Consider the following 12,045-nt stretch of genomic DNA (forward strand, 5'->3'; position numbering starts at 1 on the left):
CTAATCTGCGCAGCAGAGTAACTGCGAAAATGACGACCTGTCCACCAGTGTCATTTGTTACTATATAGTAGAAGAGGCTTCTAACCTGTCATCAATAGACGTCGCTCTCTCCTGTATGCGGTCAGCGTTGATGTTGCCGTCGCTCGCCAGCCGCCTACCAGCCTCCACCACGCCGTTTATCTTCTCTTCGTTGGCGTCCATGGTGGTCATGAAGTCCTCCTGCTTCTTGATGGCTCCTTCGGCCCCCTCAAGCGTAGTGGGCATCTCTGTATGGGCCAGCATGTACTCCTAAGAGTAGGGTTATAGAAAGAGAGAGTCAGTGGGATTATTAGAAAATCCTGTGACTGAGACTGGATATCCAGGTTGGGGTCAATTCCATTTCAAATCAGTCAGGGAGTAAACTGAAAATCTTGAATTGACTGAATTGAAACAGAATATAGAACCCAACCCTGCTGGAATTCAATCTAAAGCACATTGGACGCTTTCTGAAATGTACTTTAATATGCGCATTTGATTTGCACAGCAGCATGTCCTGGGTAGAGGGAGTTGATTCTAGGTGGGCACGGAAAACAACACATTGTTACCACATCCCTGCCTAGTAAAATTAGGTAATACCAGCTAAAAGAGGACTTTAAAATAAACTGTTACTGAAAATATATTTTTTAATGACACTGAATCAGTGAAATGAAATAATAGTGAAACGGAACCATTCACTTTGGATTCCTAGGCTAAGATTTTTGGAAATTGAAACGACCAATCAAGTACCCTGGTTTAAGGGGTATCGACCAATCAACGTACCTGGTTGTTGAGGAAGGCCTCGGCCTGCTTGGTGTCCCTGAGGAACAACTGGTAGGCGTGGGACTGTGACAGCAGGTTCTGCCGGTTCTCCCACATTTTGTGCAGCTCGTTCCAGCCTGTGTCCAGGGCCTGTAGCCGCTGCCTCAGGAACATGTACTGGGCATCCATCTGGCCCTGGGTCACCATCTCGCCCATGTCGCGCATCTTCTGGTAGTCTTCCTCGTAGTTGCGGATCTCGTTCTTGATGCCCTCGTGCTGCGCTAGCAGCTTCTCGGCCTCGGCCAGCGTGTTGGGCGTCTCCTCCGAGGCAATGGCTGTCTGTGTGCGCGACAGCCACGACTGGAAGTCATCCAGCTCGCGCAGGAACTGCTGCAGCTTGCTGGCCTCGCCAAGGGACTCCTCGCGGTTACGCAGCGTGGCCTTCATCTCCTCCCACACGGCGGTGATCTCGGCCAGGCGGCCCGTGATGGCCTTGGCCTGGTCCGGGTGCTCGCCGGCCAGCCGCTCGGCCTCGCTGCGCAGGTCGCCCAGCTTGTCCTCGATGGCAGCCAGGTCACGCTCCATGCCAGTGAGTTTACGCTGCAGTGCCATGACACCCGTCAGGTCGTTGCCTAGCTCCTGGGTGGACTCGATGACCTTCGTTTTCTCGCGGATCCACGACTTGGTCTCGTTGCAGTCCAGGTGGTAGTTCTGCACGCCCAGTGCCGAGATTAGAGACTCTTTCTTCTGGTCCGCCAGATCCCGGAACTGGCTCCATCTGTGGAACAAATTATTAAATACAAATATGGTCATTTAGCAGACACTTGTATCCAGTTGACAGACAGTGACACATATTTCAATATATGTGGCCCATGCGGGAATCAAACCCACCATAACCCTGTTGTTGCCAGACCAAGGCTCAAACTGACTGAACCATTGGCAAATTAATTTGATGATTACCAAATGTCCAGCTCATTTCCCAATTCAAAGGATACAGTGATATCCAACACACAATAACACCATTTTGAGTCAATAGGTATTAGAAACTCACCATGAGCAAAGTAAAGGTCAGACAGTAACTGCTTAACTACATTATAATGACCTAATCATCTTTTGGTTTCTTCATTTGGCATCAGGTAGTTGCCAATCATATTGAATGGCATTCAATCAGAACCTGAAAGTGCCATCTTCAACCGTAAATGTTGTGAATACCAGGGACATTAGTGATGCACGGGTTGACTCATAACCCGCAGTCACGTGGTTATATCCGTGGGGCGGGCAGGTTTAGGGTCATGAAATATTGTGTGGATGAAGGGCAGGTGTGTGGCGAATAGAGATTTAAAAGAAAATTCATACATTTATAAGTCTTGTGCAATTTATATCTATATTGAGGTTTTTCTTTCATTATTTTAGGCTATCTGGCATTAGAGTGTAAGCCTAAGCTTAGGGTCTAACTCTACGCGCGCCAAATAGCCTACACGCCAATCGCCAAATGCTTTTGGGAACGGGCAGAAAAAGTTAACGTTGATCCACGGAGGCAAAAAGGCCAAGGTCAGAGTTTAATTCAACAAGAGAAAAGCTGCTGTCAAATTTGTATAACGCCTCACAATCATCACATGTAACACTGCTATCATCCTCTTTTACCACTTCCCCTAATCTTTCCAAACATTAATTTTCTGGCAAAAGAGGATGATAGCAGTGTTATGTGTGATGATTGTGAGTCGTTATACAAATTCGACATTCACAAGACGGAGACCTCAAATAGGCCTATGGCATGTCAAGGGAACTGTAGCCTACTGTTCAGATGGGTTAAATGGAAACTGTTGGTTTATAACCTCTCACCTTAATAACTCCTGCAGAATTAAGCATTTCTGTCAGTCAAATTATACACCAAATGTAGGCAAAATGTTTACTCGAGAACAATAGTGGAGAGATATGATTTATTTCTTTTAGCATCTTGAGAGAATGCGCAGTTAAATACAGTCTGTAGAGGTGCTATCTTTATCAGCATCATAAAAGCTGATAGTATTTCAACCACATAAAATATGCATCCAAGCCGAACTGAAATCTTATCAGAAACATGTTGGGTCGTTTTCACAGCTTTTTATTTCCTTACAACCTGTCAAACTGACGTCATTTGAACATTTTGCACAGAAAATCTTTCCTGTTTTTTTATACTTATTGCATTTGCTCCCCGGTCCCTAAACGTCTTTGCACCGAGAAAGAAAATCACTGAGAAAACTTCACTGATGTCAACTACATTGAAGCATTCATTCTATTGATTTATTACATTATTCTGGTGAGCAAGGGTTTACTTAGTCTTCTAGGACAACAAATAATGACAGAAGAGAAGCTGTATGTATCTAATTATAGACATGTTGACTAACAAATAGCCTACCAAAATGTTGGAAATGATAAGTAGAAACATATCAACACTTTCTATATTAGTGGGTTAGGGTCGGGTGCAGGACTCAGATTTTCACTTTATCACATATAGTCGGTCCGTTACGGATGGGTTATTAGCAACTGCGGCTGGGTGAGAGTGAACAAACAGCTGACCCGCACACCACTAAGGGTCATATCAGCTACAGATGTAGGATCTTAATTTGAGCCAGTTTGCTACAGCAGGAAAATTATCCTACAGCAACAGCAAAAGGGGTTGATATATTTTTAATTAGTGCAAATCAAGTCTGAAAATGTTTAGTGGAAGTTACAAACTGTAAAAGCCTTGTTGTTTTTATTTATATTTTTTTAGCCCTTTTTTCGTGATATCCAATTGGTAGTTACGAACTTGACTCAACACCCCAACAGACTCGGGAGACGCGAAGGTCGAGATACATGCGTCCTCTGAAACATGACCTGCTTCTTGACACACTGCTCGCTTAACCCGGAAGCCAGCCACCAATGTGTCGGAGGAAACTCTGTCCAGCTGACGACCAAAGTTAACTTGCAGGCACCCAGCCCGCCACAAGGAGTCACTAGAGCACGATGAGCCAAGGAAATCCCCCTGGCCAAACCCTCCACTTACAACGCTGGGCCAATTGTGCGCCGCCCCATGGGGCTCCCGGTCACGGCCAGCTGTGACACAGCCTGGGATCGAACCTTAGGCTGTAGTGGCGCCTCAGCACTGAAATGCAGTGCCTTAGACCGCTGCGCCACTTAGGAGGCCCCCTAGAAGCCTTGTTAAACCTTGAATACACTACAAGTTTGCATTTCCTGCAACAACAGGATGATCAAATTAAGCTACGGCATCTGTATGATAGGAGATAGTGTGATGTCTGGCTGTGAATGGCTCAACTTGCCTGTTGTTGAGCTTATCTTGCTGGGCTTTGATGTCCTTCTCACCGGGGTGTCCGTTATGCATCAGCTGCCTGGCGATCTGGTTCACGACAGCGACGCGTGACGCCTGGTTGTTCATCTCGGGCTCCAGGCTCTCGAACCTGGGAAAGAGAGAGCATGCCATGTCATGACCAATCAAGTTAAAACTGCAAACAAACTATTTTCCCGTCAAAACACATTTTAAGATAGCATACGCAGAGAGGCATGTTTGTTCTACATACCATATTTTTATCTGAACGTTCCACAATGTTGTACCCTGATGAATGCACCACAGTTGTGTCAAGTTGGCTGGATGTCCTTTGGGTGGTGGACCATTCTTGATACACATGGGACACTGTTGAGCGTGAAAAACCTAGTAGCGTTGAAGTTCTTGACACACTCAAACCGGTGCACCTGGCACCTACTACCATACCCTGTTCAAAGGCACTTCAATCTTTTGTCTTGCCCATTCACCCGCTGAATGGCACACATACACGATCCATGTCTCAATTGTCTCAAGGCTTAAAAATCCTTCTTTAACCGGTCTCCTCCCCTTCATCTACATTGACTGAAGTGGATTTAACAAGTGACATCAATAAGGGATCAAGGCGTTCACCTGGATTCACCTGGTTAGTCTATGTCATGGAAAGTGTTTTGTAAATCGCGAGAACGGGTTGTCACACCCTGGCTCTGGGACTCATTATGTTGAGCCAGGGTGTGTTCATTTCTATGTGTGTATTTCTATGTTGGTGTTCATTCTAGTTTGTTGTATTCTATGTTTGCCTGAGTGACTCCCAATCAGAGGCAACGAGTGTCAGCTGTTGGCTGGTTGTCTCTGATTGGGAGCCATATTTAAACTGTATGTTTTCCCTTTGTGGTTGTGGGTTTTTGTTCCGTGTTCGGTCATTGATACCGTGGACGTCACGAGTCGTTTCTTGTTTTGTTTCGTGCTTTAACTAATTAAAGTCATGTTTGTTCATCACGCTGCGCCTTGGTCTACTCCTTACCTCGATCGTGACACGGGTTAAGAATATTAGGGATCAATGAAAGAAAGCCATCTAAATATATGGATATTCGTCTCTGTTTCCGCACCAATTGAGTACATTAAAAACTACTCTGACCTTGTAGATTATTTAGGGTTAGGGAAGTATTTATGAATCATAAAAACCTAGTTTGGAGAGCCTTTATGCACGAAAGAAAGAAAACGGTGGTTTGATTCTGAAAATTGCCACATTCAGTTCTTTAACCATGGTAATGTTTGAAGATTAGTGTACATAGAATTATAATAGGGAGAATAGTGTACAATAGTAGGCTATACCCTCCTCTATTGCCTGCACTAACCATGGAACTGTGTGATGACACAGCCAAGTATTGCGACCATGTGTCGAGTTCAAACGGTTACGGCTTGGTCTGCGTTCCCCTCCATAATGATTTAATTAGCCTACATGTCTTTTTTTATATTATCAACTGTTACTAATGATCCTCAGCAACAACCACATGGCCGTGACGGCGTTTACAGAGGAAGCAAAGCAAATGAAACAATGGAATGAAATGGAATGATAATGTAGGTTATACCAACTGAAGGGAACTAACAGTCAATTGGCAGTTGAATATGTGTTGTTATTAGGCCTACTGACATTCAATACAGATAGTGGCTAATTTCTAACATGACAGAAATAGGAAACAGAGAAAGTCAGGCTAGCCTATAATTAAGACATTCGAAAGTGCTCATCCGTGCAAGTTAAAAGGCTGTACAATTTTAAATACTGTGTATTGGCACAGCATTTCATAAACTTTACTGTGGGAAAGTTGATATGTGGATATGCTTCAGTTTGCTTCCATATGACTGGTTTCACATTTGTCTCCAGCGATTATAAGGTAAAATATATCTAAAGCAAGTGTCATTTATATTTACAATTACCTTATCCAAATGGATTACTCAATTACTTAGCTGTTATCAATAGCGCTTATCAAGTTGTAAATTACAGTGCATGGAGAATGGTATTATTTCTATAGGGAAAAAATCAAGTAGATGCTTTTTCCACTTGGAACCGGTAGGTTTGCTAGACCTTATTCATGGTTTCCTCGCACGTAAAGGTGGTGGAATTATTAGGAAATTAAGTCAAGGTCAGAATACAGCGTATCTGTAGACACACCTCCGCCACACTTTCATTTATTCGCCAAAACAAATAGCAGGTGAATAGCATGCTATTCTCATGCTTAAGTTCAAGGTTAGAATACGCATTGAGAGAAAAGTGCATTCCATTTATGCACGCTTAACTCGGGTCGGAATCGGGCCCTTACTGTTTTGCAAATGGCCAGAGTTCTGTGTCTTCTGCACAACTACTTGCACGTGATTGAGAAAAACTGTATCTCGGGAGTTTCATGTAATAACCTCATAGAAGAAGTTAGACATTCCTTGATGACATCAGACTCATCACCCAAGAAACAATCTGCAATATTTTCTGTCATTTAAACTATATACCTATTTATTTATGAATAATATAACCTATAAATGCCTCATGTGCATAGTATAACTATCTAACCCTAACCCCATCATAACTGTCACGTCTCCTCCCGTTGCTCCCCTCCGACGCTCGGATTCGCCGGTCTACTGAGCCACCGGTCTGAGCGCACCACCTCGGCAACACCGGAATGGAAACCCAACGCACCCTAATCACCTCCAGCACACCTGCACCTCGTCATCTCATCACCACCCCTATATAGCCCTGGACTGTTCAGTGTTGTGTTGTGTGTGCTTGTTAGTGTCATGTCGTGTCCTCGCTCTTTGTTGTTAACTTGCTCAGTGTTAAGTAAACCTTTACATTGTTGATTCCTGCGTCTGCGTCCTGCCTCTTCATATCCTCAGTACTCGTCACAATAACCAAAAGTATGGTTATTATTAAAGTTGTTTTAATCCATTGTTTGTAAACAAAACCTAGGTCAAATCTATGGTGAAATATATATGTAAAATACTTGAGTGGCACACTAAGCTAAATCAGGCCTGAAGGGGTAGGGGCTAGGGGTCGACTATGGCTTCAGCATGCATTTATATATGTATGGCTTCTCTCTCTCACCTGTGCTGAATGACCTCTAGGTCTTCTAGCTTCTCTGGGATCTCCATGCTGTTGAGCCACTGCTCCTTCTCATCGATCCACACCTCGCAGGCGTCCGCCTCGCTGAACATCTTGTAGAGGGCCAGGGCGTCCTGCAGTGCCTGCTTTCTCAACCGGGTCAGCTCGGCCACCTCCTTGTAGCGCTCCTCTATGCCTGCCAGGCGGCCCTTGACCTCTTCCGACCGGGCCTGCTCCTCAGGCAAGGCGGCCGCCTGCTCATGGAGCGCATCAATCACCGGCCGATAGCTGGCCACCTCGGCAGCGGCGTCCTTGTGCTTGCGCACCAGGGCCTGTGTGGAGAACTCGTCATGGCCCACCTCGCCGCTGGAAACGATGCGCAGGGCGTCCAGGGTCCAGGCGTCAGCGTCATCTGCGTCCGCCTGGAACTGGTGCAGGGCGCAAGCCTCCTCCAGATGGGCCTTCCGCGCGGCCGCCAGCTCCTCCAACGCTGCCCACTGCGCCCGCAGGTCTGCGATGCGTTCGCGGATCTTGGCGGCGCCAAAGTGGCCGCCGTCGGTCATGGCCTGGCCCTCGGCGATGGTGTGCTGCAGGTGACCGGCACGGCCGCTCATCTCGTCCTCCAGAGCGCGGTGCTGGCTCAGCAGGCGCACAGCGGCCGTCAGGTCCTTGCCGCTCTCGTCCGACGACAGGATCTGCTCCTTCTCACGGATCCAGCCCTCCTCCTCGGCCATCTCCCAGAAGAACTTCCAGAGGCGGCGGGACTCCTCCAGGCGGGCGCGGCGCTCGGCAGCCAGCTGGGTCAGCTCCTGGTAGCAGAACTCCATGTGGGCCACGCGGTCACGTATTACCTGAGGGTCACAGGGCTTGTAAACTGTAGAGGAGAGAGACAGAACAGAGGCCCAGTTAGCATCTAGCAGCACCCACATATTTACATTGTACTGGATTGACTTCCATGTGATGATTTAATTCCATTGACTACGATTACTTTCATGTTTATTTTTCCATTTGCTTGTATAGATCTTGAAATATCTTGCAAAACGCTATGCTATACAACTGAACCGTAAAATTGTGTATTGACATGTATTATCATCGTTAGTTATTAATACAAACACAAGTGAAAACAATATGATTCACAATTAGAATAATAGCAGCCAGAATGTTTGGGACATTCTCACCGTCGCCGTCGATGGCGAACTTCTGAGCATTGTTGTTGACAGCTTTGACTCGGTCGGCCTGGATGCCGATGTCGGCCTCCACCAGGGCGTGTTTCTGCAGGAGATCCTCCACTCCGAGCAGATGCTTCCCATAGTTCTGGGACAGCAGCATCATCTGTGTGGCAGAGACATAGAGGCATGACATACAGGCATGTGTGGGAGCAACATACAGGCACCTTCAATTACACTGGCCTAAATTTGTCAGTTGCCAATATGAATCATTTACTTTCGTGCACTTTAAAAACGCAATATGAATGGTGGTGAGGAGAGGAAATGTCAAGGTGAGGAGAGGAAACTTTTTGAAACTTTTGTAATTTAGATTAAATCAATTCCAAATCAACCTCTACCGCCAACTCCCTAGCGACTCCTGTAAACCTAAGAGGATTCGATAGGTGGAAGCAATATGCCGACAATTCCACCCAGCCAATCAGATTGGCAAGATGACATAGTGCTTACAGTGCCAACCCGATCCTCTTGTATCTACAGGAGTGCCTAGGGCCGAGGTTCAGGTGTGCCGATTTGGAATTATTCAGCATTGGACTGACATAGTCCAGTTAGTTTCACCATTGATACTGCTTAAAATTATAATTTAGAAGAGGGACGGGACATTAGGGTAACATTATCTGACAAGGTAACACAGACTGATACGACACCCCCTACCGGAAATTTCACACAAGATAAATACATTCCGTTTGCAATTCTAACATGTGAAATGACTTGAAATGATTTGTTTCCAATACATTTAAAATGTGTTCAGGTGTTAGTGAAAGCAGGGTAGATGGGGTAGAATGCATTTTGAACAATTACATTTGTGTTACAATCAAAATAAAATGTGTAATTATTAATTTTGTCTTTCCAACACGGTTTTAAAAGTACATTTTCAGAAGGGTCCCCTCTCCCTATATTACCTTCATCTCGTCCATCCAGTCCATGATGTAAAGCATCTCCTGGAAGACCCTCTGCAGACCCAGGTTCATCTCCAGGCGCTGGCGCCTCGCCTTCAGAAGCTCCAGCAGGTATTCCCACAGCCGGATCACGTTGTCCTTGCGCGCTGCGATGCGTTTGATGTCGTGGTACTTCTCTGCCTCCAGCTCCTTGGCGACGGACACCACGGCCTGCACACGCTCCTCGTACGCCGTAATATCCGTCTCGATGGCCTCATGCTTCTTGGTGGCTGCGTCCACCGCCGGGAGGTCGAAGCCAAAGTTGTCCTGCGAGGTGTGATGGGAATGGAATAGATTAAAATACAATACAATACTAGGGGTGTAACGATCCATCTACTACATCGATGTATCGATTTATATTCCTATGATCCAACTACATCGATCTGTGCTCGGCGAGTTGGCCTTTTGGACAACATATATCAATCTAACATCGTTTTAAAATGTAATAAATCGATTGTATCGATACTAGGAAATAACCCATTGGATTTAAGCACGTCAGACTTTATATGGATGTTTTTTCTTAGCACTTTTAATGATAAAGGCTTTAAACATTACTCGATTCAGTCTGCCTATCCGTGACGTCATCGCCCCGCGCCAGCAGCAGCGCAAAGGCGCAAAGACAACAAAACATAGCATGGCGGACGACAGAGGAGAAGCCGACGAGCGAGAAATTATCAAGCCACCATTGCGGTCCTTACAAGAAACAGGAATCTAGGAAACTTCACCTGCACTGTCCAGTATCCAGGTATTTATTTCAGTCACACTGGTTGAATTTTTGGCTAAAAGGTTACTGAATCGATTTCAAGTCACTGAATCGTTTCGGATCGTATCGTTCTAAATGAACCAATATCGTCCTTGAATCGTATCGACAACCACGAATCGTGATACAAATCGAATCGTTGTTAAAACGAATCGTTATACCCCTATACAATACTGTTAGGATATACTGTATGGTTGGCAACATACATGCATACATGGAAGACATACTCTTTATTCCTGTAATGTTATCGTCTTTACAATTTGACAATGACATAAAATACTATGTTTCCTTCAAAGGGGCAATCCACTGTTGCTACATCCATTTTTGGATTTATACATTAATGATATATACCCATTGATTCTTAAAGAATATAATTGATCAATGCCTCATGAGATTATTTCAACTGTCACACCCCATCAGAACCCAAAATATAAGATTGTTTTGCTCCAATGTTTGTAAACATTGTAAATGTAAACAAACACTGTATAGCCTCAAAACATGGTTAAAACTATCATTTGCGATATCATGAATGGTCAAGCCTTGCATCCATAGCTCTGTCTATGAATTTGAGAGTGGTTAAATTTTCCCGGCCCATCCCTCAGGTTATTAATAATAATATTACCAAAACAGAGGCGGGGCGTCCGCTTTGTTATTGTTTCAACTGCAGATTGGCCCTGAATTCAGTTTGACAAAAGTGGGACAGCAAATGAGATGCACCGTTTACATCTGCAGTACTTCATCTTAATGTGCTACAGAGATGCTGCCGTACCAGTGAATGTGAAGCTTGCATTCCATTGAATCTGTGTGTCCACTAAGTGGTGCAAAACTGTGAGAAAACAAAAGGCTGAGACATTTGTATTGACAATGATGTGGTAAAGTACTGTATTTTGTGTAAATAGGAGGTAAAATGTCACAATTGCTTTTTATAATTATTCTTTGTGTGCATGTGTGTGCGTGCGCGTGTGTGTGTGGTCAATGGCTGTGCGACAAGCCGTTGGATTTCGCTTAGCCAGTTGTCCCTCATGGCTACTTTGAGTGTTTGTGTGAGTATGTGCATACATATGCATGTGTGTTTGTGTATTTGTGCGCAAGCATTTGTTTTTACCTGTGAGACGAGGCGCTGGTTCTCACTCAGCCAGGTCTCCCTCATGGCAGCCTTGCGGTCAAAGCGGCGAGCCAGCTGCTCCAGTTTCTCCTGTCGAATCAGCTCCGTCCTCAGAGCCAGCTCCCGCTCATGTTCCGCTTTCTCCAGTCTCTCCCAGGTCTACCACACATTATTAAGTCAGGTATATCATAAGGACAAGACAGACCAACATGAACGTCGGACGTCATTTTTCTGTTCATTTCTAGACTATTTCTAGACTATTCTACATGTTGAATTGCCACCATTTGCCACCAGTCTGTCTTGTCCCTTACACATAAACAATATGCCAATGGTGGATTCAACTCTTTCATAATCTCACAGTTTTATGTCCGGATGCAAAATGTATGAGTTGGCTGAATTACTCCTATTGTAATAATTATACCATAGTAAAACTCATACTTACTATTAATAATACTACCACACACCAAAGAAAGACTACCAAACACCCTGACACAGACAAACAGGAGAGAGAGATAGTGAACAACCTGATGTTCCATTAAGACAAAACATTGGTCAAGGAGTAGGATATCTTTGTCCCTAGACCCTGATCTTGAGTCAGTTTATCATTTTCGCCACTAATGGTAAAGGTTAGGATTGAGGGAAGGGAAACTGATCCTTCATCTGTACCTAGGGAAACTTCACCCTAAAGCGTTCGTCAGAGACTACAGGCATCACCTTGTTAATGTCAGAGATGAGTTTGCCCTCCCTGGGCATGTAGACTTTCTGGTTGTTGGCCCTCATCTTGCTCTGGATGGTAAACAGAAGCACCTCCAGGTTGCCCTTCTCAGTAAACCTGATCGATAAAAATATA

The 12,045-nt window shown here is 44.9% G+C and overlaps 1 protein-coding gene across 2 annotated transcripts in view; it reads right to left on the reverse strand.

The window, feature by feature from the left end:
- The window catches only part of LOC311113757 (spectrin beta chain, non-erythrocytic 1-like), a 92,569-nt gene that overhangs the window by 21,018 nt on the left and 59,506 nt on the right, over positions 1-12,045 (reverse strand). For both annotated transcript variants that reach the window (XM_084157062.1, XM_084157063.1), the window contains 8 exons: positions 11,910-12,027; positions 11,196-11,354; positions 9,295-9,597; positions 8,348-8,501; positions 7,173-8,043; positions 4,080-4,217; positions 799-1,555; positions 86-288 (listed from right to left, as the gene is read on the reverse strand). In XM_084157062.1, the coding sequence (XP_084013188.1) occupies positions 86-288; positions 799-1,555; positions 4,080-4,217; positions 7,173-8,043; positions 8,348-8,501; positions 9,295-9,597; positions 11,196-11,354; positions 11,910-12,027 (2,703 nt within the window). The remainder of the gene's footprint in view (positions 1-85; positions 289-798; positions 1,556-4,079; positions 4,218-7,172; positions 8,044-8,347; positions 8,502-9,294; positions 9,598-11,195; positions 11,355-11,909; positions 12,028-12,045) is intronic.

Source organism: Coregonus lavaretus, assembly GCF_964263955.1.
Source record: "Coregonus lavaretus genome assembly, chromosome: 40".
Lineage (NCBI taxonomy): Eukaryota > Metazoa > Chordata > Actinopteri > Salmoniformes > Salmonidae > Coregonus > Coregonus lavaretus.